The sequence below is a fragment of the Canis lupus genome, chromosome 24 (genome assembly GCF_048164855.1).
Source record: "Canis lupus baileyi chromosome 24, mCanLup2.hap1, whole genome shotgun sequence".
NCBI classification, from domain to species: Eukaryota; Metazoa; Chordata; class Mammalia; order Carnivora; family Canidae; genus Canis; species Canis lupus.
This window is the reverse complement of record NC_132861.1, coordinates 52,415,236-52,437,833: the sequence shown is the minus strand read 5'-3', so window position 1 is coordinate 52,437,833 and position 22,598 is coordinate 52,415,236. Positions and strand designations below refer to the sequence as shown.

The following is a 22,598-nucleotide window of genomic DNA, read 5'->3' as shown; positions in this document are numbered from 1 at the left end:
TGGGAGGACTCGTCCTTCCTGAAGGATGCAGAGTGCACGCTGATGTAGGGGAGCCCTGCTGGTCCCTCGTCATGGCGCCAAGGGGTGGGGGCGGCTGGCTCCACACACCCAGGGCACTGGCGGGATCCGTAGTGACATCTGAGGCAGGAGAACAGAGGGGACAGGCTGGAGGGTTTGGGGCTGGCTGGCCCACTAGGCTAGGGCCCTCGGGCTAGCCTTCCCCCCCCCGTGTCATCGGGGCCTCTCGGCGGCGAGCACCAGTCATGAGAATAGTGACCCTGGGCCCTGGCCTCAGCAGCTCTACTAGCCCCTTCACCTCGCAGGACACCTCCGAGAGGCAGGGACGGTGACTGCCAGTGGTTTGTCCAGGAGCAGGGTACAGAGATGTCTGGTGACAGCCCGAGTTCACGCGGCTGCGCAGCGGCCCTCATCCAGCCCAGGCGGCAGTGGGCCTCTGGCTGTGCCCGCGGGCCTGGCCCCAGGGCCTGGGGCACTTGGGAGCACCCGGGGACGGAGGGCGTCCCTCTAGGTCTCGGTCACGGGTCCGGGGGACCCGCCAGTCCTGCTGGAGTTGGACCCAAAGCTCTGGCCGCAGACGCGGGGTTCGGGGGTCGGAGAGGGCCCCACGAGCCGTCCGGGCGGCCAGCGGGCACGGCGCGCACCCCCGCTCACTGTCGTTAGCTTGTTCCCGGCCGTGTGACGGTGCTCGTTCTGACATGTCCATCTCTTCTGTGTGTACGTGTGTGTCCTGGCTGCTTCCACCTTTAGCGTTTCATTCGGAAATGACACTAGGTACAGCTCACTTTTCTCTTCCGCACTTGCTTGGTCTGTCCTCTTCTGCTTTCCAACTTCCTTTCTCCCTCGCCGTCTCCCCACGCTCTCTGTTGGTTCTCTGGTCACCCCGCTGTCCTCACGGCCCTTCCTCCGGATCTCTGTCCTTGGTGACGTGTACGTGACCGCGGCCCCACCCCATCCCGCTGCTTCACCCCGCGCCCCTGCAGCGTGCCCTGGAGGGCCAGGAGGCCGGGTGCGCTCTGCGCCCCGGGGCGGCCCCGCTTCTCCTGGCCGCCCCCCACCCCCGGATGGGGCCTGGCCGTGCCGGGCGTGCGCCGCTGCCCGCAGTGTGTTCACGTGTTCCTCAGCCTCGTCCTTGAGGATGCTTGGATGGAAACGGGGCGCGGCTGGCTGCAGCGCGGTGCCGCCCGGGGCTCGCGGGGTGGCCACCCTCCGGAGGGAGGCAAATTCCCACCTCAGACAGGATCCTCACACATGCACCCAGGCCCAGCAAGAGTCTAGGGGCTCTGGCTTCGGGTGCTTGAACACAGGAAAGGTCCTGTGCTGCGAAACCTGCTCTGGAGCCGAGGCCACGGAAGCCCCTAGGATCCTGGGCTCCTAGGGACGGCCTCGGCCGCCCTTGGAGGGATTCTGGGCCCTTGGCTTCTGCTCTGCCCACTTTCTTCCCGAGCTAGACATGGGGACACGGGGACACGGGGACATGGAGAAGAGCCTGGCCGCAGTGGGCGGGGGCGAGGCCGTCTGCACGGGCCACCCCGGCTTCCACTCCAAGCATCCTCCCCCAGGGAGGAGATGGGCCACAGAGGCTTTTGGCAAACCAGGCGGGTTGGCCCCTCCTCGCTCGTGCAGGGCAGGAGGGGGCGGTCCCCGTTCCGCCCTCTCCCCATCTCTTACTCCTCCATCGGCCTCCACCTCCTCCACCCTCCCGCCTTGTCCTCCCCCTTGTTGCCACGTCCCAGCCCGCTTGCCTCCCCCCCTTCCTCCCTCCCCGCCCCCCTCTGCCCCTGCCCCCCATTCCCGCCTCAGCGCCAGCGCTGTGGGCCGCCCCGCCCGTCCAGGCGCAGGGACCCCCCCACCCCACCCGATGAAGGACGAGCCCGGTCTCCTCCCCACCGCCGCCCGGGCAGCTCGCCCTTCGGTGGCCAGTCTGCATGTCCCCAGCCCACCAGCACGGCCTGCACGCTGCCATGTTTTACCTTCTCTCTGCTTCCTTCCAGGACCTTCTACCAATTCGAGGCTGCGTGGGACAGCTCCATGCACAACTCTCTCCTGCTCAACCGGGTCACCCCGTACCGAGAGAAGATCTACATGACTCTCTCAGCTTACATTGAGGTGAGAAATCCCCAAGGAGGCCGACCCCACGTCCACGACGCTTGCCAAGGGGCAGTGAGGGCGCTCGGAGGCCCTGGACGGCCCCGGGGGACCCTACTGACTGCTCGCAGGACTGGTCGGGTCTTGTTGAACCTCCGTGCGCTCCGTGGCACGGCTCACAGTGATCCCCTCCCGCTACCTTCCGTGTGTGGCTTTGCCCTCGGGGTGGCAGGATGGCTGCAAGTCGCCCCCGGCGGCCTAAAAACAGAAACTCGCCAACCCCAGCCCCAGGGCCTTGGGCTGTGCCTTCCCTTTGGAGCACGGGGTTGGATGCGGGGAGGCCGGGGACACAGGGGTTGGCCGCTGCATGCAGTCCCGAGGGATTAGGAGGTTTAGGGTCAGCAGCCAGTGGCCTGGGGGAGGCGAAGGCACCCACCTTCTCTCCGAGCCTAAAACTCGAGCTATGATTCTGGGACCCCCTTGACCACCCCTCGGGATGGTGGTTTGCTGGGGAGACTCTGCCAGGGCCCTGCCTCAGGAAGGCCCCGGCACTGCTGAGCTTTAGGAAAACAAAAGCCCGGCTGTGGATGACAGCCCGTCGCTGCCCCAGGAGGTCACTGAGAGTAGAGCGTGGGTGTGGAGCCGGGTGCTTTGATCCTCATAGACGTTCCTGGGACGAGGCTGCTGGGACCTGTGTCTGGGACCCTCGGGGTCCCCGGCATCGACACCCGCCCTCTGTGGCCCAGGGAGGTGGGGCCCTGGCTCTCTCCCAGGAGTCGGATGGGCCCAGGAGGGCCTGGGGCTGCCTGCCGGTCAGTGGCTTGTGCATCCCCCAAAGATGGTTAGAAGGGGGTCTGGGGCCCGGGTGCTGGGGTGCTTCTGTGCCTGAGCCCGCCTGCCCCCCGCTGCAGATGGAGAACTGCACTCAGCCGGCCGTCATCACCAAGGACTTCTGCATGGTCTTCTACTCTCGGGACGCCAAGCTGCCCGCTTCCCGCTCCATCCGCAACCTGTTTGGCAGCGGGAGCCTCCGGGCCTCGGAGAGGTGAGCCTGCAGGTGGGGGCGGGGGTGCCGCCCGGGGCGCGGCTGGGGCGCCTCCAAGAGGTGAGCCTACCCGCGGTGGGGCGTGCCCAGGAGAGGCTCCTGTGACAGCCGCTGTAGGCCGGCCACCGTCCCAGCCATCCCCTGCACCCAGGTCCCTGTCGTTCACCCCGGATGCTGGGGTCAGTGGAGGCCGTGGGGCACGGGTGGCACGCTGAGGGGCGTGAGAGCGGCCGAGTCCGCCTGCAGCCACGGTGGACAAGGCCTGGGGCTCTCCTGTGGGTGGTCTTGGGGCCCCCACTCCGCCGCCATGCCCGGACACCGCCCCCCAGGGATCTCAGGGATCATGCCATCAGGACCGGGGGTGGGATGCGACGGCCAGCCCTTCTTGCCCTCCCACGGGTCCCTGCATTCCTCTGGGGGCGGGGGAGTGAGGAGGGGGCTTTGCGCAGGCGCAGAGACTGCCATGGGTGCCAGGCACCCACGCTGTCCCCGGGGGCTCAGAGAGCAGGACACTCGGGGTGCAGCCAGGAGGGCAGAGTATGGGGCTCAGACGTATGGCCTGGGGCTGGCTATAGCCAGGGCATCAGGGGCCTCCTGGTGAGCGGGGACACTGCCTGCCGGTGGGCCACCTCCACGGCGGAGGGTGGTGTGCCCTCGGTGGAAGGGGCCTAGAGAGGTCTGGGATGGGGACCGTCATTCGGGGCTGCAGCTCGGGCCCCCAGTGCCCCAGCCGCCCCGCGAGAGGCCACCCAGCACGGCCCTGCAGTGGGGCTTGTGTCTCATGTGCACCTGCCGGGCCCTTGTTGGGCGTGGGGTCAACCCTGCCCCCTCTGCTCCCCGCAGCAACCGCGTGACGGGCGTGTACGAGCTCAGCCTGTGCCATGTGGCCGACGCCGGCAGCCCAGGTAGGCCTCTGCCCGGCTCCCTCTGCTGCGGGGCGCGGGGGGCGGGGGCACCCCGTCAGGAGCAGGGAGCCAGGGTCCCCTGGGGTCACACGGGTCGCCTCAGCTCAGCTGCCGTTTCGGGGGCGCCTCCCTTCTGAGACTCAAGTGCTCGCCTTTGGACTTTGAGAGACTGGAAGACCATGAGGGGAGAGGCCACGCTGGGGGCGGCCACAGGGGCCGCGGTGCCGGTCACTCCCTGTGGGCGAGGTGCTCCCCGGGGGGCCGGCGTCCCTCGGGGCAAGTCCCCACCCGGATGGAGCCCAAGGCCCGGAGCCGGCGGGAATGTGGTCACACCAGGGCGCCCTTTCCAGGGATGCAGCGGCGGCGGCGGCGCGTGCTGGATACATCCGTGGCCTACGTGCGGGGCGAGGAGAACCTGGCGGGCTGGAGGCCGCGGAGTGACAGCCTCATCCTGGACCACCAGTGGGAGCTGGAGAAGCTGAGTCTCCTGCAGGAGGTGAGCGTGCGCAGTGGGCCGGACGCTCAGGCCGCGTGTCCCTCTGAGGGCCGTGTCCCCCCTAGGCTCACCTCCAGTTCCTCTCCTCTTGCCCCATCCCTCCCTATGCTCACCCCAGGTCCTCTCCTCTCGCCCCACATCCCCCTCCGCTCAGTGCATCCCCCTCCGTTCCCACCCCCTACCGTCCCTCCATCCCCTGCACCCCGTCCCTCTACTGGCCGCCAGCACGGACCCTGGGGCCGCAGATGTGAGATCAAGAACAGCGCGCTCTGCCTTGAAGGGCAGCCGGGGTCGTCCCATCAGCACAGGGCCTGAGGGAACGGTGGGCTCTCCGGCCAGGCGCCCCCAGGGTGCAGCGGCCAAGCCGGGCTCTGGCTCTCGTGCAGGTTGAGAAGACCAGACACTACCTTCTGCTGCGGGAGAAGCTGGAGACCACCCAGCGGCCCGGCCCCGAGGCGCCGTCCCCCGCCTCCAGCGAGGACTTGGGGTCCCATGGCTCCTCCAGCCCCTCGTCCCCGCTCTCAGCTGAGGGCCGCCCGTCGCCTCTGGAGACTCCCAATGAGAGGCAGCGGGAGCTGGCTGTCAAGGTAGCTCAGCACCACCCCGACCCCGACCCCGACCCCGACCCCTCCAGGGCTCCGGGGACTTAGTCTTGTCCTATCAGAGCAGGAGCGGGGAGGATGAGGGGTCCCTAGAGGCCCCTGGGCAGCCTTTTACAGCTTCCTCCCCGGAGCAGGGACCTGCTACCTTGAATACCTGTACTGAGGGGGGAGCTCACCACCTCCATCCAGAGCTGGCTCTTTCTAAGTCTCAGGGGGCAACGCCACCCAGCCCCCCATCATTGCCCAAGGCCCAGGGCCCGCTCCCAGAGGCTCCCCTGGCTCACCCATCACCTTGGAGGATGGAGGAGCTGAGCTGCGGTGCCCAGGGCCTCCAGGGGCCGGGCCTGTGGCAGGTCCAGGCACCTCTTGACTGGGCATTTGCTCTCGTTGCAGTGCTTACGCCTCCTCACGCACACGTTCAACCGAGAGTACACCCACAGCCACGTCTGCATCAGTGCCAGCGAGAGCAAGGTGGGCGGAGAGGGGCTGCCTGCCGGGCTGTGGTCACCAAGGGAAATTCCACCACTATCCGGGGAAGGAAATAAGGATTTTCTTAGAAACATACTCTCGTGGCCTAAAGGGGCACTTCGTGTCCGAGGGCTGGTGTGTGTGTGGGGTCCGTGGGGCGCAGGCCCACTCGGTACCGTCCCTGCCCCCCCAGACCTACCCATACGCAGCTCCCTCTGTCCCCGGCTGCTCAGGCCCCATCCCCGTGGCCGTCCTTCTACGGGGGGGCTGGGCCTGGGCTGCCCCTGCCCGCCCGCCCCCGGCTCAGAGGCTGCACATTGGCAGAGCCTTCCCCGACCTCACTGGGGTCCTTGCTCGCTCTCGGGGGCCCAGTGGTCACGGATCCCTCCTGAGGGAGCACAGAGCCTGCAGACCAGGGGAGGGCAGGCCAGGGGGCGAGTAGGGGCTGGGCGAGGTTCGGGGGAGGCTGGGCAGAGGGTCTGGCCTGCTGTTGGGAGGGCAGGGGGCCCTGGTGGGGGTACAGTGTGAGCAGAGGTGCAAGAGGCAGCCGCCGCGGGGGCGTCCCCACCCCGTACGCCCCCCAAAGGCTCGCTCTCCTTCACAGCTCTCCGAGATGTCTGTCACCCTGCTTCGGGACCCATCCATGTCCCCGCTGGGGGCGGCCACCCTCACCCCCTCCTCCACCTGCCCCTCTCTGGTCGAAGGGCGGTACGGAGCCGCTGAGCTGAGGTGAGTGAGCGCCCGGCTGCCGGAGAAGTTTCCAGGGCCGCGAACTGCCAGACGACAGTGGCCGTGACTGAAGCGCAGAACACGGGGTGGGGCGGGAGGAGGCGCGGGTGAGCAGGGGAGGGGTCCACCCCACACCCTGCCCCCGGCTGGCACGGCGCCCGGCTGGCGTCCAGGAGGCTGAGTCTCCAGGGTGCTTGTTTTCTGCTGAAGCATTAACGTAAAGCGCAGTGAGGACTAGGACGAGGAATGGGTCAGAAGAGCACAAACCAAGCCGCCCTCGTCCCGGGGAGGTGCTCACCCCGTACTCAGTAGGGGAGCGGCGACAGGTGGAGCCGAGAGACCCGCTGCTGTGCACGGGGACTGCCCTATTTATTCATGAGAGACAGAGAGAGAGGCAGAGACATAGGCAGAGGGAGAAGCAGGCTCCCTGTGGAGGACTCGATCCCAGGACCCCGGGGTCACACCCTGGGCCGAAGGCGGACGCTCCACCCCTGACCCACCTAGGCCTCCCTGATTCCTTAGATTTTAAATCTGCACGTGCCCATGTTTTGTTCATAAGACAAAAAAAAAGGCATCAAGCCCTGTGGGCCTCACCTGAGATGGCCTCTCTGGCCGTCGTCACCCTGTTGGGGCTCAGCAGGCGCCAGGGCCAGCAGCGGCTCCGTGCAGGGAGATGTGTGACAGCCCCCGTGCAGCTGGGGGGCCCCTTTCCCAAGGGGGGCGTCTGGAGGCGCCGCAGGAGCCCCGTGGTGGATGTTGTGCAGTGGGCCCTGCGGCCAGTGCGGGACCCTCCCCAGGGTGTGGCCGGGCAGCCCCTGAGAGGTACCCGCGGCCTCCCTGAGGGGGTGACGCTGGCGACAGGAGGGAGCCCCAGCCCAGACAGTCGCCGCTCCAGCCCCACCAGGAATCCCCTCGCCCGAACGCAGAAGCTCGGCTTTTCTTTCCAGGACCCCCCAGCCCTGCTCCCGGCCCGCCAGCCCAGAGCCTGAGCCTGTGCCAGAGGCAGATTCCAAGAAGCTTCCCTCCCCTGCTCGGGCTGCGGAGGCCGACAAGGAGCCCCAGCGCCTGCTGGTTCCCGACATCCAGGAGATCCGGGTCAGGTGTGTGGGGGCCCCGCCCCAAATGGGGGTGCTTCTGCAGCAGCACCCAGCCAGCTCTGTCCCCAACCCAGGGCTGGCCACCCCTGACCTAGGGCGTCGGGCGGGAGGCAGAGAACCAGCCGACGGCACAGGGGAGGGTGGGCCAGGGCCAGGCCCGGGGAGGGACCTAGTGGGTGCCTCTGCAGAAACATGCTTTTAATGCACCTGCTGGTATGGCCACTGCGCCAAAGGCCTGCCTGGCCCTCGCTGCCACGAGAAGGCCCCAGTCTGCAGGTTACAGTTGCGTGACCCAGAGTGACAGCATTTTCTTAGTTTCTCCATTTTACAGCTGGGGAAACTGAGTCCCAGCAATGGCGGTTCTGGTCTCCAGCCTCCCAGGTTGGGGCTCTGTCCGGTACCTCGTAGCACCCAGGGCCTGGCTGCACTCAGAGGCCCGTTTTCTGACCTTCCTGCGGCGGGCACCGCCAGGGGCCCGGAGGGGGGCGGGGGGCCCATGTTGAGCACCTCCCCCTGGGCCCTGGCGCGGAGCGCGTGAGCCAGACGCTGTCCCCGCCCCGCAGCCCCATCGTGTCTAAGAAGGGCTACCTGCACTTCCTGGAGCCGCACACGGCCGGCTGGGCCAAGCGCTTCGTGGTGGTACGGCGGCCCTACGCCTACCTGTACAACAGCGACAAGGACTCCGTGGAGAGGTTCGTGCTCAACCTGTCCACCGCGCAGGTGGAGTACAGCGAGGACCAGCAGGCCATGCTCAAGGTACCGCTGGGCGGCCTGGGTGGAGGCGGGAGGCAGCGGGCCCCGTGTTCTCCGTGTCCCCCGGCTTGGCCCTGGCTCCCGGCGCTGGAGGCTGCAGTGCCCGCCAGCTGATGCTTGATGCCCTGCGGTGGGGGCTGGGGGCACGACCCGCCTGCCGCCCACACCTGCCCCAGCAAGGGCTCGGGCCTAGCGGGAGAGGCCGGGCAGGGTCGCGGGGGAAGGAACCTCGGCCACGAGGGGGAGATGCAACCCGGGGAGGGGGTGCAGAGCAGCAGCGAGGTAGCCCTGGGGCCTGAGGAGAGGCCGCGTGTCCTGGCCGCGTGTCCTGGCCTCATTTCTCAGTCAAGCGCCCACACGTGTGTGTCTCGGCGCCGTGCCCACTGCAGCGGGTGGCGTGGCCTGGCCCGCCGTCTCCGCGGGTCGTCTTTCCCCCTCCTCACCCCCCGAGCACGGGGAGGCCCTGCGCCGTCTCACATCCGCCGCCCCCGCAGACGCCCAACACGTTCGCCGTGTGCACGGAGCACCGCGGCATCCTGCTGCAAGCCAACAGCGACAAGGACATGCACGACTGGCTGTACGCCTTCAACCCGCTCCTGGCCGGGACCATACGGTACGCGGCTCCATCCGCACGGCCCGCCTTGCTCTGGTTGGGGTGAAGGGGGACGTTCTGAGGACGTTAGGCTGCTTTTGGGGTTGCTGCTGCTGGTGACGTGTGTGAATCCCGGAGACGTTCAAGGCGTATGTCCTCTGGGAGGGGGGCAGTTATGCAGCTAAAAACACGACACGCGGTCAGACTTGGGGACGGCCGGCCCCGGGGGGTGGGAGCCCCGCCTGCCCCTGCGACCTCTGCAAGGGGAGTCACGCGGACAGGACCGGGTCTCCGTGATGAGGGCAGCGGAGACGGCGTCTGCGACCGCTGCTTGTCTCCCCACCCCTGCAGGTCCAAGCTCTCCAGAAGGCGGTCTGCCCAGATGAGGGTGTGAGCCGGAGCCCTCCCGCCACAGCCAGCAGGCCGGCCCCCCCCCAGCCCTCATCACCACCCGTCATGTCACGCGCCCAGCCTGCCCCCACCAGCCAGCCAGCGAGTCCCCTCTTGGGGGACAACGCGCCGGGCCCCGCGAGCGCCACCTCTGGCCCGGGGACCTGCGCCACACGACCTGTCCTGCTCCCAGCAGAGGCCGCGTCTGTTCTTTATTCTTTCCGAGCGAGCCCTGGGTGGGAAGAGCTGGGAGGTGCTGGAAAGGCCAGAGGGCACAAGTCACAGGGGCATCGCTGCCGTTCTAATATTTTTTTAAGCATAGACAGACTTATAATTAATATACATTAGTTCGTGACACTGGAACAGTCCACCCAGAAATTAACTCTAAGACTGTGTTCTATTTATAAGTATTTATTTCTAATGCCTTCACCTAGACCTGTAGGATTCGGATGGACCCTGTCCCTTGCTTGATCCCACTCACATCCCCCAAGGCTCGTAGGGACGACACGGCGAAGGCCGGGCACCTCCTGGTTGGCACCACGGGGGCTGCACGGGGGCAGGCCCTCATTCCGGGGTGTGCGTGTGTGAGCGTCAGGGGACCCGGTGCCCGGAGTCCGAGCCGCACGCGTGCAATCTGCGAGCCCCCCCTCACGGCGGCCACTGAGCCGGGCAGTGCGGCAGCTTCTCCGTGGAAGCGTGTGCAGCCGGGGGAGGCCAGGCGGACGGGCTCCGGGGCCGGGGGGCTCTCCCGGCAGGGCCGGCAGGGTGCAGGCGGCTGGGGTTAGAGGTGGTCCAGGCGGCGAGGGCTTGTGGAGCGGCTTCTCCAGCTGCTGCAAGAAATGGGGTGAGCTCAGGGTGGTTGCTGGGGAGAAAGCGCGGGACTTCCCACCTCCGCCCCAAGAGAAGAGTTTCCGGGGGGCCCAGTGAGAAGATTCCAGGGGTCAGATGAGGGCAGCCGGCGGTGGGGTCGTGGTCGGCAGGGAGGCCTTCCCGTCCTGGCGAGGGTGTCGCCTTGTGCCGTTCCTTACAACGTCCATCCACTCTGTTCTCTCTGCAGACTCCAGGCCTAAGGGCCAGCCCAGGATCCACCCCAGGCCCGGGCCCGAGACCCGTCGGAGAAGCTACAGGGCCTGGGGGGGACCAGGGCCTGTTCCACACCCAGGGGCACACGTGGGCTCATTTCTCAGTCAAGAGTACACAGCAAGCAAACCCCAAACCCCTGCACCCCCCTCCCCGCCCCGGCCCACCGAGAGCGGATTTCAGAGTCCAAGCGTGCCGGGCCCAGGTTCCGGGGCCTTCCGCGGGCTTTGCCGGACCTGCAGGGCGCCATTCGCTGACCCTCACCTTCCCCTCGGTTTGGATTGCCCCGTCCCACCCCAGCCAATGGTCCCACCCCCCACCCCCAGCCCAAGCTGTCCCCCACGGCACCGACGCAACATGTGGACCTTGTCCCGATTCTACGCATGAGGCCAGAAGCGCGTGTTTCCTCCAGAGGCTGAGGGCTCGGCTCCCACACCGGGCGAGGAGGTTCCGGTTTGAGGCTGACTGTGGGGGGTGTCCTAGAGGCCCCTTTAGCTCCGCCTCGGACGTGGGACCAGGCAGATGGGCTCGCCGGTCCGAGCAGCCCCGGCAGCGGTGTCTGGGCCCACCAGCCGCACCAGCCCGGTGGGGCGCTAGACTGAGCGTGCCTTCCCCACACCTGGCCTTGGGCAGCGCGTCCGTGGCCACTAGAGCCCACCCTGCGCTCCCTGCCAGGGCTTGGAAGGCCCCGCGGGGGCAGTAGCTCCATCACTAAGAACCACGTCGTGGGAAGCCACATCCGCGAAGCGCAGGCCTCGGTGGCTTCCGTGGAGACCCTCACGTCCCGGGCTGACCCAGAAACCGGACGTCCCTAGGCCGAGACGCGGAGAGCAGGGGTGTGGCTCTGTCCACACCAAGCACTTACGCTGGTTTCCCTGATGGGCAGGAGGGCAGGGAGGAGGAGCAGGAGGGAGGGAGTGTGCCAAGATGATGTGGTTCCCAGGAGCCCCCGCCCGCCGCAGGGAGACCGGGGTGCGGGCCCACCCAGGCCGCAGCCCACTCAGGCCAGCCAGCCTGCAGCCGAGGCCTCGGAGGGTCTAGGCCCTCGCACCCGGGGCGCAGGTGTCTGAGGCCAGCCAACCTGCAGGGCACCTGCCTCGTGGGGCGGGCGAAGGAAGACGGCCCAGCGAGGGTTCCTGGGAATCACCCTGGCTTCGGGAGCCTCCACGGCCATGGAGGTGCGCCGACGACTGCGTCATCTTGGCCTGGGGCCGCTTGGCAGCTGACCAGGAGCCAGGTGTGGGCCACACGGACGCCCGGCCCCGTCGTCACCACCAGACCCTCGGAGCTCCTGGGGAGAGAACTCAGAGTCCGGAAACCTGGTCTCCTCACGTCCGCCCTGCCGGAAGCCACCCGCGTGTCACGTTAGTGGGGACAGGCGTTTAACAAACCGGGACGCGGTCACGTGTGTGACCCGGGGGCCCCCGAGGGGCTGCCCGTTGTGCGGTGCAGAGAGGAAAGTCGGACCTGGCTATTTCCCACTACCTTGGGGGGCGGGGGGGGTCCAGAAAGCCACCTGGGGAAGGTTTTTTGTTTTAATGCCCGATGCCGCTCGTTTTGGTTTGAGGGACAGCCGTCCTCGCCCAGAGGGGGGTGAGCTGCTGCCGCGGGCCCAGGAAGGGGTGCGGGGCTCCGAGGCGCCCAGGCTGGTGCCTGGGGCGAGGGTTGAGGTGCCCCTACCTTCCAAGGCCGCCCCGTTCTGAGTCCACTCCCACGGTGCCCATGTTTCCGTCGCACACACACGCACACGCACATACACACACACACCCCGGGGTGGCTGCGGCGAGGTGCCCTCCCCCTCAGTCTTGGTCCCGACCCCGTGCCTGTGGGCGGGGGTGGCGAAGCCCCCGGGGAGGGCCCCCGAATGTGGCAGGTGTACGGGTGCGAGCGGGGGCGGGTGCCGGCCCCCGTCAGCTCCCTCCAGTGTGGGACCCCGGAAGGCGCCCTCCTTTCCCCCGGGTCCAGGGCAAGCATTCCCCCGGGGATCAGCGGAGGCTGTGGCTTCTCCCAGGGCCTGTGCTTCGTGCAGCTAGCCGTCCCCGAGTTCCCCCGTGGCTTGTACATATGTGGTTGTGTGGCACCCCCGGCCCCTGCACCGTAACCGCCATCCCGACGTAACGACTCTAGTTCCCTGACGTCCTAAACCTGAGTGTTAGGCTCTAGGCTCCTGTACTGTGTGTGCACTAAGATCCTGTCCAGTTAAGAAATAAATGTGGCTCCTTATGCAACACCAGACCTGCGGGCCTCCACTGTGGCTTTATTGACGTGCTAAGTCCGGGTGGCGCGGCCAGAGACGGGGCGGGGGGGGCGGCCAGGGGCGCGAGGGCGTGCACCCCGGGAGCGCCCACCTGCTTCCCTCGGGCTCGCCAGGCAGCCGCACGCTTTTCCGTACGGTCACGTTTGCCTCTGGCCAAAACCACACGGAGATCCCAAGAGCAACTACAGCCCAGTGTCCTTCAACAACATGGAAGATGAATATTTTCAGTTCTGTTTTACCGGGACGCCTGGAGGGCTCGGGTGGAGCGTCGGCCTTCGGCCCAGGGCGTGACCCCGGGGTCCTGGGATCGAGTTCCGCATCGGGCTCCCCGCAGGGAGCCTGCTCCTCCCTCGGCCTGGGTCTCTGCCTCTCTCTGTGTCTCTCATGAATAAATAAATAAGATCTTAAGAATAAAATAAAACATAGATACTGAAAATATAGAACATTGATGGGAGAAACCAGTCGTTGGACGTAGACGTTACGTAATGAATCAAGGGTGTTCGTTGTACCCTCGGGTTAGCAATGAAAGTCCATGAGGAATTGCCAATAAGCCAACAGAAAAGACCAACGGGGCAATAAAAACATACCAGATCAATCAAAAGACATGAAAATGAAAGGTAAGGAGGTAAAGAGCGGTGGGGCAAAGAAAGAAAGCAAATGCTAAGACGATAGGCGTCCGTGCAAATGGGCCCTTCGTGCCACCCGCTGGCAACAGGCGGGTCCTGCTTCGTGGGGGAGACGCCAGCGGCGCCGGCGAGCAGAGGCGGTGTGTGAGCGACGCTGGCTGGGAGCCCATCGCGGCCGCAACACGACCCCACGGCACGTGGTTATTTTCCACGAGAAAACGGAGGCAGGACGGGCTCCGCTTCTGGAGGAGGGGAGGGCGCCGGCGGCTGCAGCATCCCCCCCAGCAGGCGTGTGGGTTTGGGGTGACCCCAGGTCCACCTGTGCGTGACCTGAGCGACGTCGTCTTGCTCTCGGGGCGCGTGTGTTTAACTGAGAAGCTGTCGGGTGGTTGTTCCCGACATCTGTCGTCCGCAGTCGCAACCGTGGCCCCGGGCGTCAGCCCTGCGGGGCCAGGCGACTCCTGGCGGTGGTCAAAGCGGCCGACAGACACCGCGTCCCGCCACCACAGCCGCTCCGTCCCCAGCCCTCCCCGGCGGGCTCGGCAGCCACGGACCTGGGCTTCCGGCCCCGGGAATCCGCTCCCGCTGGCCAGGCCGCCGGTGCCTGGACCCGCTCCCGGCAAGGGACGCCTCTGCTCAGGTGGCCTAACGCTCCGTCCTCTGCCCTTGCCTGGAACAGTCGTGCGACCGACCGGCTGGAGAATGTCACCTATCGGTTCTTAAGAGACATCGTCCTGGAGCAGCCCGGGTGGCTCAGCAGTTTAGCGCCGCTTTCAGCCCAGGGCGTGATCCTGGAGACCCGGGATCGAGTCCCACGCCGGGCTCCCCGCATGGAGCCTGCTTCTCCCTCTGCCTGTGTCTCTGCCTCTCTCTCTCTCTCTGTTTCTCATGAACAAATAAATAAAATCTTTAAAAAGCAAAAAAAAAAAAGAGACATCGTCCTGCGTGCTCTTGGCTTGGGAACTGTTCCTACTATAGATGACAACTCCCCAATGGGCCTGTGTTAAATCAACTATTGGCAAAGATAAGTAGCAGTTCCTGAGCATGATTTGCCCCAAATAAAACATCCGGAAGGTGGCAAACTTTATGCAAAAAAACCTCAGTTCTTCAACAGATAAACCATTACGATGAGCGCGTGAAGCTCTCAACAGGCAGGACGTGTGCTGTTGGCGAAAGGGCCGGCGAATACCTCGGTGGAGCAGAACAGATCCGCGCAGAGTCCACGGATGTTGCCAAAGGAGCGACAGCAACTCGATAGGGAGAAAATAGTGTTTTGTTGTGTTTTACGATTTTTTTTACTCATTTGGCAGTGAGGTTAAGAGACAGAGAGAGAGCGCGTGCGCACAAGCAAGGGTAGCACAGGGAGAAGGGGGAGCCGACTTCCCACCCAGCAGGGAGCTGGATCCCAGGACCCCGAGATCACGACCGGCGCCCAAGGCAGATGCTTCACGGCTGAGCCCCACAGGCGCCCCCGGGACGGTCTTTCCAACAACGGTGCCGGAGCCCGGGACGCCCGCGTGCAAGAAGCCAACAGGACACTGTACACCTTTCACAGACGTTAAGCCCTTAAGTTGAAATCGATTTTAGACCCAGATGTGAAGCACAAGACGGTAAGGCTTTTAGAAATACTTATCAAAAGACATCATTAAGGAAATGGAATCGGGTGAAAACATGTGAAACAATAAAAGGACCGGGGACTTGGCTCCAGGGCGCCCACGGAATCCGTGAGGAATCACTAGGACTGGACAAGCACATGCGGCCCAGTAAAATGCCGAGGGCCGAGCGCAGTGCGCCACGAGCTCCTGCCCGGCCGTCTGTCGCCGGAGGACGCAGGGGCTGCCACACAGGATCAGTACCGGGCGCGCCTCGGGGACAGATGTGACCCGGCCTCATAAAGCTGAGCAGGCCCCTGCCCTACGCCCCGCACATCGCAGCCTCTGTGCAGAGCCTCTGTCCTGTGCGCTCTGCTCGGGCAGCTTCCTGCGTGACAGCCCCACGCCCAGGACACCTGCGCTCACCCCTCGGGAGGGCGAAGGTACAGGCTCGGCTCCCCCACCAGCCGGCTGCTCAGTGGGTAGGACCATGGGCGCCCACAGCCCCACGCAAGGCCGCCCGGCTCAGCCGTGTGCAGACATCGGAGGCCTGGCACCTGTCACCCGGCAGGGTCTGCGGGAGGCCTGGCACCTGTGGCCGGTGGGGTCGAGGGGGGCCTGGCACCTGCTGCCGGTGGGGCCTGCAGGGGACCTGGCACCTGTCACTCGGAAGGGTCTGGGGGAGCCTGGCACCTGTCGCCGGCGGGGGACTTCGCTCCCAAGGCTGCCGGGCTTCCTTTTAGTTTCAGCTGAAACTGTGTGTAAATGCAGTCAGTGCCCGCGGTCCTGGGCGCGAGGGGCGGGCCCACGGGGGGGGCGGGGGGGAGGCGGGGGTCTGTGCGGCCCCCAGGCGGGGAGGGTGGGGGCCTCGAGGAGGACGCGCGCCTGCCCCCCACGCCCACGCCTCGGCTCCCGGGGGCGGGACGGTGGTCCACCTGGGGGGCAGCAGGGCAGCGGGGGCTCTCCCGGCGGGGTTCGGGGTTCACTCACCCCTGCGCCCCCGCCCGGCGCCTTCCCCGCCGCTGGGAAAGTGCCGGCCTCGCGTCGTCCACTGAGACAAGCGCAGGCGGCTGCTGTCCTGCGCCCCGACCCTCCCTCCGGGTCCCCTGGTCTCCTGCGCCTCAGTCTCCCCAGCCGCGCAATGGGAGGTTGGCAGGGGGAGCCTTGGGGCTGGGACAGTGCAAAGGGACCCTGGGGAGCAGCGGCCAAGGGGACAGGCCCGCCCGCCCTCCGCGCCCCGCCCCGCCCCGGCCCTCCCCGCCCCTCCCCTCCCCTCCGCGCACCCCGCGGGAGGGCGGCTTCTCCTGGACCCTCGGGCGTCCCTCAGGCCTCCGGGGAACCGTGACCACGGGGCCTTCGGGGATCCCGCTGCAGGTGACGGCCCTCGGGCAGGGGCGGGGGGGGCGGGGCGGGGGGGCTCTCGGGCGCCCCCGCTTGGAGGGGAACGGGGGCAGGGGCGCAGCAGCGGGGGAAGGGGTGCGGGGGCACGTCAGGGCAGCTGCGGCGGGCACGGGGCGGGGGGGGGGGGGGGGCAGGGCTTATGCGGAGACCCGCCCCCGTGGCTCTGCCCCCCGCCGCCCACTGTGCCCCTGCCCCGGGGCCTCCCGCCCCCCTGCGTCCAGGAGGCCTCAGCCCCGCCTTCCCCAGCGGCCCCTGCCCTCCCCTCCTCCCCTCCTCCCCTCCTCCCCTCCTCTGCCTGGGACGCCCCGCCCAGCCTCTCCCCGCCCCCCAGGCCCCGCCCGGCCTCTCCCCGCCCCCAGGCCCCTCCCCGCCTCTCCCCGCCCCCAGGCCCCGCCCAGCCTCTCCCCGTCCCCCAGGCCCCGCCCAGCCTCACCCCGCCCCCCAGGCCCCGCCCCGCCTCTCCCCGCCCCCCCCGAGGCCCCGCCCAGCCCAGCCTCACCCCGCCCCCCAGGCCCCGCCCAGCCTCTCCCCGCCCCCCAGGCCCCGCCCCCAGGCCCCGCCCCGCCTCTCCCCGCCCCCCAGGCCCCGCCCCGCCTCTCCCCGCCCCCAGGCCCCGCCCCGCCTCTCCCCGCCCCCCAGGCCCCGCCCCGCCTCTCCCCGCCCCCCCGAGGCCCCGCCCAGCCTCACCCCGCCCCCCAGGCCCCGCCCAGCCTCTCCCCGCCCCCCAGGCCCCGCCCAGCCGGGCAGACCCCTCCCCCAGCCCACGCCCGCCCCCAGCTGCAGTGGCCTCTGCTTGCTCCTCCGCGGTCCCCCCCCACCCCCGCCCAGAATGACCCTCCAGCCCGACCGCTGAGTCCAGCCGCCCTAGGGGACCCAGTGCAGCGGCGGGACGTCCCCTGTCCCCTGAGGGGCGCTCCTCCTCCATGGCCTCCTGGGGGGACCGGGTGCGCCTCGACCTCCAGGCTTGTGTCCCTGCGACCTGGCCGGTGTCCGGACAGTGTCCCAATCTCCCCGGCGTGTCCGGACTCGGGAGCCCGCCCTGCAGGGGGGCGGGGGGGGGCGGCTGGTCACAGGGACCCGGGCCCGCGGAGGGAGGAGGGCCGGGGGCTTCCCTTGCAAGGTCCTCGCGTCTGCGCGGCGGTACGGAGGCACCTGAACCCAGCCCGCTGGCTGTCCTTGGGATGCAGTTTTATTTGTCTACACTGCTAGGTGTGGCGGCCGGTTTCTGCAGGTGCAGGGTCTTGAGGCGCCCAGAGCAGTCAGGCTGGAGCACCCTCCCTCCCTCCCTCCCTCCTGCGGGAGGACCCGCCCCGGGGGACCTGGTGACGGGCGGGCCACAGCGCAGGTGCAGGCAGCCGCCCAGCTGGGCCCACAGAGCCAAGAGCACGGGGCGTGAGTCACCAGCTGCAGTGGAGGCTTTGAAGCCATGGGCGGCGTCTACACCCACGGCTGGCCGGGCGGGGCAGGGGCTGGCGTGTGTCACTGCGGGGAGGACGCCGGACCGCGGGCGGCAGCAGGTGGGGTGGAGGCGTTGGCAGTGGCGGCCACCCAGGTGTGCGCTCCCACGGCTGGGCCTTGGGGTGGGGGCGGGCTGCGCCTCGTCAGCTCGGGTCCCCTGCTCCGCCCTGCTCCGCGCGGCCCGCAGACTGATGGCCGGCCTGAACGTGTCCCTGTCCTTCTTCTTCGCCACCTTCGCCCTGTGCCAGGTGGCCCGGAGGGCGTCCAAGGCCCTGCTCCCCGCGGGCGCCTACGCCAGCTTCGCGCGGGAGGCGGTGGGCGCGGCCCAGCTGGGGGCCTGCTGCCTGGAGCTGCGGATGCTGGCGGAGCTGGGCCCCTGGGCGGGGGGCTTCGGCCGCGACGTGCTGCTGACCCTCGTCTTCCTCCTCTTCCTGGCCCACGGGGCGACCTGCGACGGGGCCTGGGCCAACCCCACCGTGTCTCTGCAGGAGCTCCTCCTGGCCGAGGCCTCTCTGCCCGGCGCGCTGCTGCAGCTGGCGGCCCAGGGGCTGGGCGTGCAGGTGGCCTGCGCCCTCACGCGGCTCTGCTGGGCCTGGGAGCTCAGTGACCTGCACCTGCTCCAGAGCCTCATGGACGCCCACTGCAGCTCCGCCCTGCGCACCTCCGTGCCCCACGGCGCGCTGGTGGAAGCTGCCTGCGCCTTCGCCTTCCACCTGACCCTCCTCCGCTTCCGGAACAGTCTTCCTGTCTACAGGGTGCCCGCCGTGGCCCTGCTGGTCACTGTCATGGCCTACGCAGGTGAGACCTGTGTAGGTGCCCACGGGGCCGCCCTGCCCACCTGCACCCGTGGGACACGCAGGAGAGGCTGCCGGCCGAGGGGGCACCGCCAGTCCCCAGAGACCGCGGGTAGCCAGAAGGTGGCCAGGTGGCCTGGACACAACCCCCATTTCCCGTCATCCTCCTTCCATGTCCCACCCCCCATCCCCGACCCCACCCTCTCCTCCCCCACCCCTCATCCCCCATCTGTCATCCTCCCCCACCCCCATCCCCCATGCCCCATCCCCCATCCTCCATGCCTATGTCCTGGCCCCTGGGCCTCCAGACCGAGCTCCTGGGGTCCCTCAGCCCTGCGGAAGCTGCCCTCCCCACCTCGGGGGAGAAGCCGAGAGCCGAGGCCAGCGGCGGCCGCGCAGACTGCTGAGCTCCCCGGCAGCTGTCCCTGGCCGTGGGGACGGAGCCGGGCCACACCTCCGGGGTGCCAGGCTGGGGCTGCTGATAAACCCCCAGGGGCCCCACCATCCTTCTCTGTGGGACTGGCTCCCCTGGAGCGTTCTCCCGCCGTGGACGCCTGCCCCCCGCCCCCCGGGGCACTGTGTGCTGGCGGGACAGGGCTCTCCGGGCGGGATGGGGTGCAGGTCATGCCGCGGGCGCCTCACGCCTGCTCAGGGCACTAGGGCCACAACCACGACCAGCTCTCCGGGGCAGCGAGGCCCAGTAGGGACAGGACCAGACACTGCGTGCCCCGAGAGGCGCCACTAGAGCCCAAGTACAGGTGGGGAAGCTGAGGCACGGGTGAGCAGAGACTCGCCGGGAGAGGGCGCTGGGTCCAGAGCGCCCGGGCTGCGGCCCCGGGGACGGGGAGCTCCTGCTTCAGCCCCGCAGCGTCCAGGACGCAGGACGCGGAGAGCCTGGTCTCCCCCACAGCTTCGGCCCTAGACGGTGCCGCTGGGCGCTGCGGGCGCTGGCGCTCTCCCGGGTCTCTCCTGGCGCCCGGCCCCTCCCTCTCGTTTCTCACTGCGCTCAGCCCTCCCCGGCGCTCGTCTCTGCCTCTCTCCCCCTGTCCCCGTCTCTTCCTCCACATCTCTGTCTCTGTCTCCCCATCTCTGTCTCCTTCCCCATCTCACTGTCTCTCCCTCTGTCTCCCCATTTCTGTCTCCCGTCCCTGTCTCTGTCTCTGTCTCTGCCGCCCTTTCTCCCAAGGACAACCTCCCCCAGGGGGCCGTGGGGATCAGGGGTGGGGGACATAGGTCACCCGTCCAAGCGCCCGGGACGGCGGTTGAAGCTCCAGGAGAGACTCTGGTGGCGGCTGCTCCTAGGTGCGGGCGCTGGGCCTTGGCTGCGGGGCCTCCAGCCCGCGTCCCACGGGCCCCGGGGTCAGGGGGCAGGCCCCCCACAAGCACTGTGCGCTTCCTCCCACAGCTGGGCCTCTCACGTCCGCCTTCTTCAACCCCACACTGGCCACCTGGGTCACCTTCCGCTGCTCGGGCCACACGGTGCTGGAGTACGCGCAGGTGTACTGGCTGGGGCCTCTCGCAGGTGAGGCCGGAGGGCCCTTGGGGACCCAGCGCTGCTGGCGACAGGCCGGGTGTGGGGTCCCTGGGCTCCTCCCTCCGTGTCTGGGCAGCTGAGGGGGACGGGGCTGCCGCTAGGCCATCGGGGGCGGGGCTGCGGGGTGCCCACTGGCGGGGCCGTGGTCCCGGAGGGGCTGGCGCAGGGGGCGGGGGGCGGCCGGGATCGTGTCCTCACAGACCCTGAGCCGGGCGCCCGCGGCGGGGAGGACTGGAGCCTGGCCAGGCCCCTCGGGCCCGGGGTCTTCCGGCACCTGGCCTGGGCCCCACCTCACCCTCCGTGCCCTATCGGGCGGTACGTGGGGTCCGGGGAGCTCTGGAAGCTTCCTCCACGTGTCTGCAAGGAGCACGGCCCCAGCCTCCCCGGTGGCCCCCGCGGCCAGCGGCCCCCAGAACGAGAAGGCCCATGGTCGGGACCTTCCATCCCTTGGCCCCGTCCCTTGGCCCCGTCCCTCAGCCTCGTCCCAGGGGCGTAACAGTCCCGTCGCGGCCCACGTCCCGGAGGCGGCCAGCACTGCCTTGCACACCTGGCTTCTCTAAGGGGCTTGCAGAGCCGCTTGGCGGGTTAGAGGCCCTCGGTCTCCACCCTCCCCGCCTCCGCCCCGCACACCTCCTCGCCCTCCCTGTGGGCCCCATGGGTGAGAGCCCGGGGTGGGGGGGCTCCACGGGGCTCCGAGGTTACAGCTCTGCGGGCCTGGGCCGCCTTCTCGGGTCCCCGCTCCGTCCCGTGCCCCAGGTTGGCCCCGTCCCTCCTGCTCAGTGTTCCCGTGGGGTTCCAACCGTGGGGTCCGTGGCCCGAGGGGCGGAAGGGCTCAGGGATGCCCCCACCCCTGCTCCCTGCTGGGTTGCAGTCCCTCTGCCTGTCGGGGTTACCCTGCCTCTCGGGGAGGGTCCCAAGAAGGGCCCCGGCTGGGATATGAGATCTCAGTGTCGGAAATACGACGTCCTGGCTCCCACCTGCCAGGTGGCCTGTGGGGCCGTGAATTCATGTCTGGAGGGGAGGCCCGGTCCTGGGGAGAGGCCCCCCGGCCCCTGCACTGGTCTCCCAGGCTCCGTAGCCGCACCCACACCCCAGGGGCCTGCAGCCCTCGCACCTGGTGCAGGTGAGCACACTGGACTGCGGGTGTCAGGCCGCGCGCCCCCAGCCGGGTCCCCCCGACTTCCTGGCCTCTGGTGGAGGCTGTCGGGCCAGGCGTCCCTTGGCCTGTGGCCGCTCCTCTGCAGTCTCTGCCCGCCCTCCAGTGGCCTCTGCTGTGAGTCTGTCCCCTCTGCTCCTCCTCCTCGAGGGACGCCAGCCACCCTGGAGTTAGGCCCACCCTTCCCCACAGTGACCTCCTCAGCTTGACGACCTACGTACACAAAGATCTTATCTCAAATAAGGTCACGTTGTGGGATTCTGGGAAAGACGCGAGTGCGAGGGGTCACCACCATTCAACTCAGTACGGCCTCCGCCTCCGTAACTGCCGTTGTGGTGCCCAGAGCCACTAGGGTTCCCGTGGGGACTGGATGGGCAGGGAGGCTGGGGGGTCTGCACCCCGTGTGCACGGGCCCACTCTGCCCCTGTTCAGGGAGGGCCCCACCCCCTGGGTGCTCTTACGGCCCCAAGTCCACACGCCCTGTCTGTCTCCTGCCAGGGTCGGGGTGGGGACCGCCAGGCTGTTTCCATAGGACGGGGCACCCACAGAGCCGGGCACGCACAGGGATGGGGCTCCCACAGGGATGGGCACCCACAGGGACAAGCACCCACAGGACGGGCTCCCACAGGGCCGGGGCTTGGGACGCGCGGCTCCTCGCACCGACTGCCCAGCCTCCTGCGGGCCGGCACCGAGTGCTCCCACCTGGGGGACCTGGCCGCGCCCTGCCGAACCTCGAGGGGTCGCGTCCAAGGGAGCGGGCTCCGTCCAGCCTGGCCGTGCCGGCTGAGGCTCCTGCTCCCGGGTCCCGCTAGCTCCTCGGTGTCGTCTGCGGCAACGGTCTGTCCCCGCTGGTGGCCCGACCTTTGCCGGGTCTCCATCAGTTTAGTGCAGCTGGGCCGGCGGGGTCTGGAGGGAACCTGGGAACCAGGGCCCGGGGCCCGGCCTCGGCCCCCCGCTGTCTCCCCTTGGTCTCGAGTCCCTCACTCACACCCAACCCGGCCTGCGCAGGTGACAGGTCCCCGTCAGGAGGCAGCTGGGGAGGAAGAGCCGAGCAGGGACCCACGAGGCTGAGGGCGGGCCCGGGCCCCCAAGACAGCCGGCGGGGCACGGGGTTCCTGCCGATGGTCCCCGGCCCGAGGGGTTGACGCCTGGGAGGGACCAGGCAGGGCTCCCGGGGCCAGGCCTGCAGGGTCCCCGGGCCGCGTGGCCGGAGCCTGCTGGGCCCTGCCGTGTGACCTCGCTCCTCGCAGGCATGGTGCTGGCTGTCCTGCTGTACCACGGCCGCCTTCCTCGCCTCTTCCGGAGGAACCTGCTGTACAGCCAGAGGAGCAAGTACCGAACCCCGAGAAGGAAGCCGGCCCCGGGGCCGGGAGCCACCCAGACGCCTGCAGAGGGGCGCAGCAGCCGGGAGCCCGGAGCCGAGGGGGCCCAGACCCGCACCCCGCTCTCCCCCAAAACCAGTTGTCAATAAACCATATTCCTGAGACCCGCCTGTCTCCCTGGCCCGAGAGAGCTTT

General features: G+C 68.6%; 2 protein-coding genes across 20 annotated transcripts in view; both read left to right on the top strand.

The window, feature by feature from the left end:
- Positions 1-12,498, top strand: part of KIF1A (kinesin family member 1A) — an 89,524-nt gene extending 77,026 nt beyond the window's left edge. For 15 of the 19 annotated variants that reach the window (XM_072797000.1, XM_072796998.1, XM_072797001.1 and 12 more), the window contains 11 exons: positions 2,013-2,127; positions 3,018-3,151; positions 3,995-4,056; positions 4,407-4,552; positions 4,939-5,139; positions 5,548-5,625; positions 6,227-6,351; positions 7,299-7,451; positions 8,012-8,204; positions 8,696-8,814; positions 9,145-12,498. In XM_072797000.1, coding sequence (XP_072653101.1) covers positions 2,013-2,127; positions 3,018-3,151; positions 3,995-4,056; positions 4,407-4,552; positions 4,939-5,139; positions 5,548-5,625; positions 6,227-6,351; positions 7,299-7,451; positions 8,012-8,204; positions 8,696-8,814; positions 9,145-9,187 — 1,369 coding nt within the window. In that variant the 3' untranslated portion in view covers positions 9,188-12,498. Of the gene's footprint in view, positions 1-768; positions 793-2,012; positions 2,128-3,017; positions 3,152-3,994; positions 4,057-4,406; positions 4,553-4,938; positions 5,140-5,547; positions 5,626-6,226; positions 6,352-7,298; positions 7,452-8,011; positions 8,205-8,695; positions 8,815-9,144 lie in introns of all 19 variants that reach the window. The other 4 variants (XM_072796999.1, XM_072796996.1, XM_072796992.1 and 1 more) reach the window with 1 other exon arrangement.
- Positions 12,499-17,704: 5,206 nt separating this feature from the next.
- LOC140616337 (putative aquaporin-12B) lies at positions 17,705-22,565 on the top strand. The gene is made up of 3 exons (XM_072796980.1): positions 17,705-18,395; positions 19,797-19,913; positions 22,332-22,565. The coding sequence occupies exons 1-3, from the start codon at positions 17,789-17,791 to the stop codon at positions 22,550-22,552; spliced, it is 945 nt and encodes a 314-aa protein (XP_072653081.1). The 5' UTR covers positions 17,705-17,788; the 3' UTR covers positions 22,553-22,565.
- Positions 22,566-22,598: the final 33 nt, after the last annotated feature.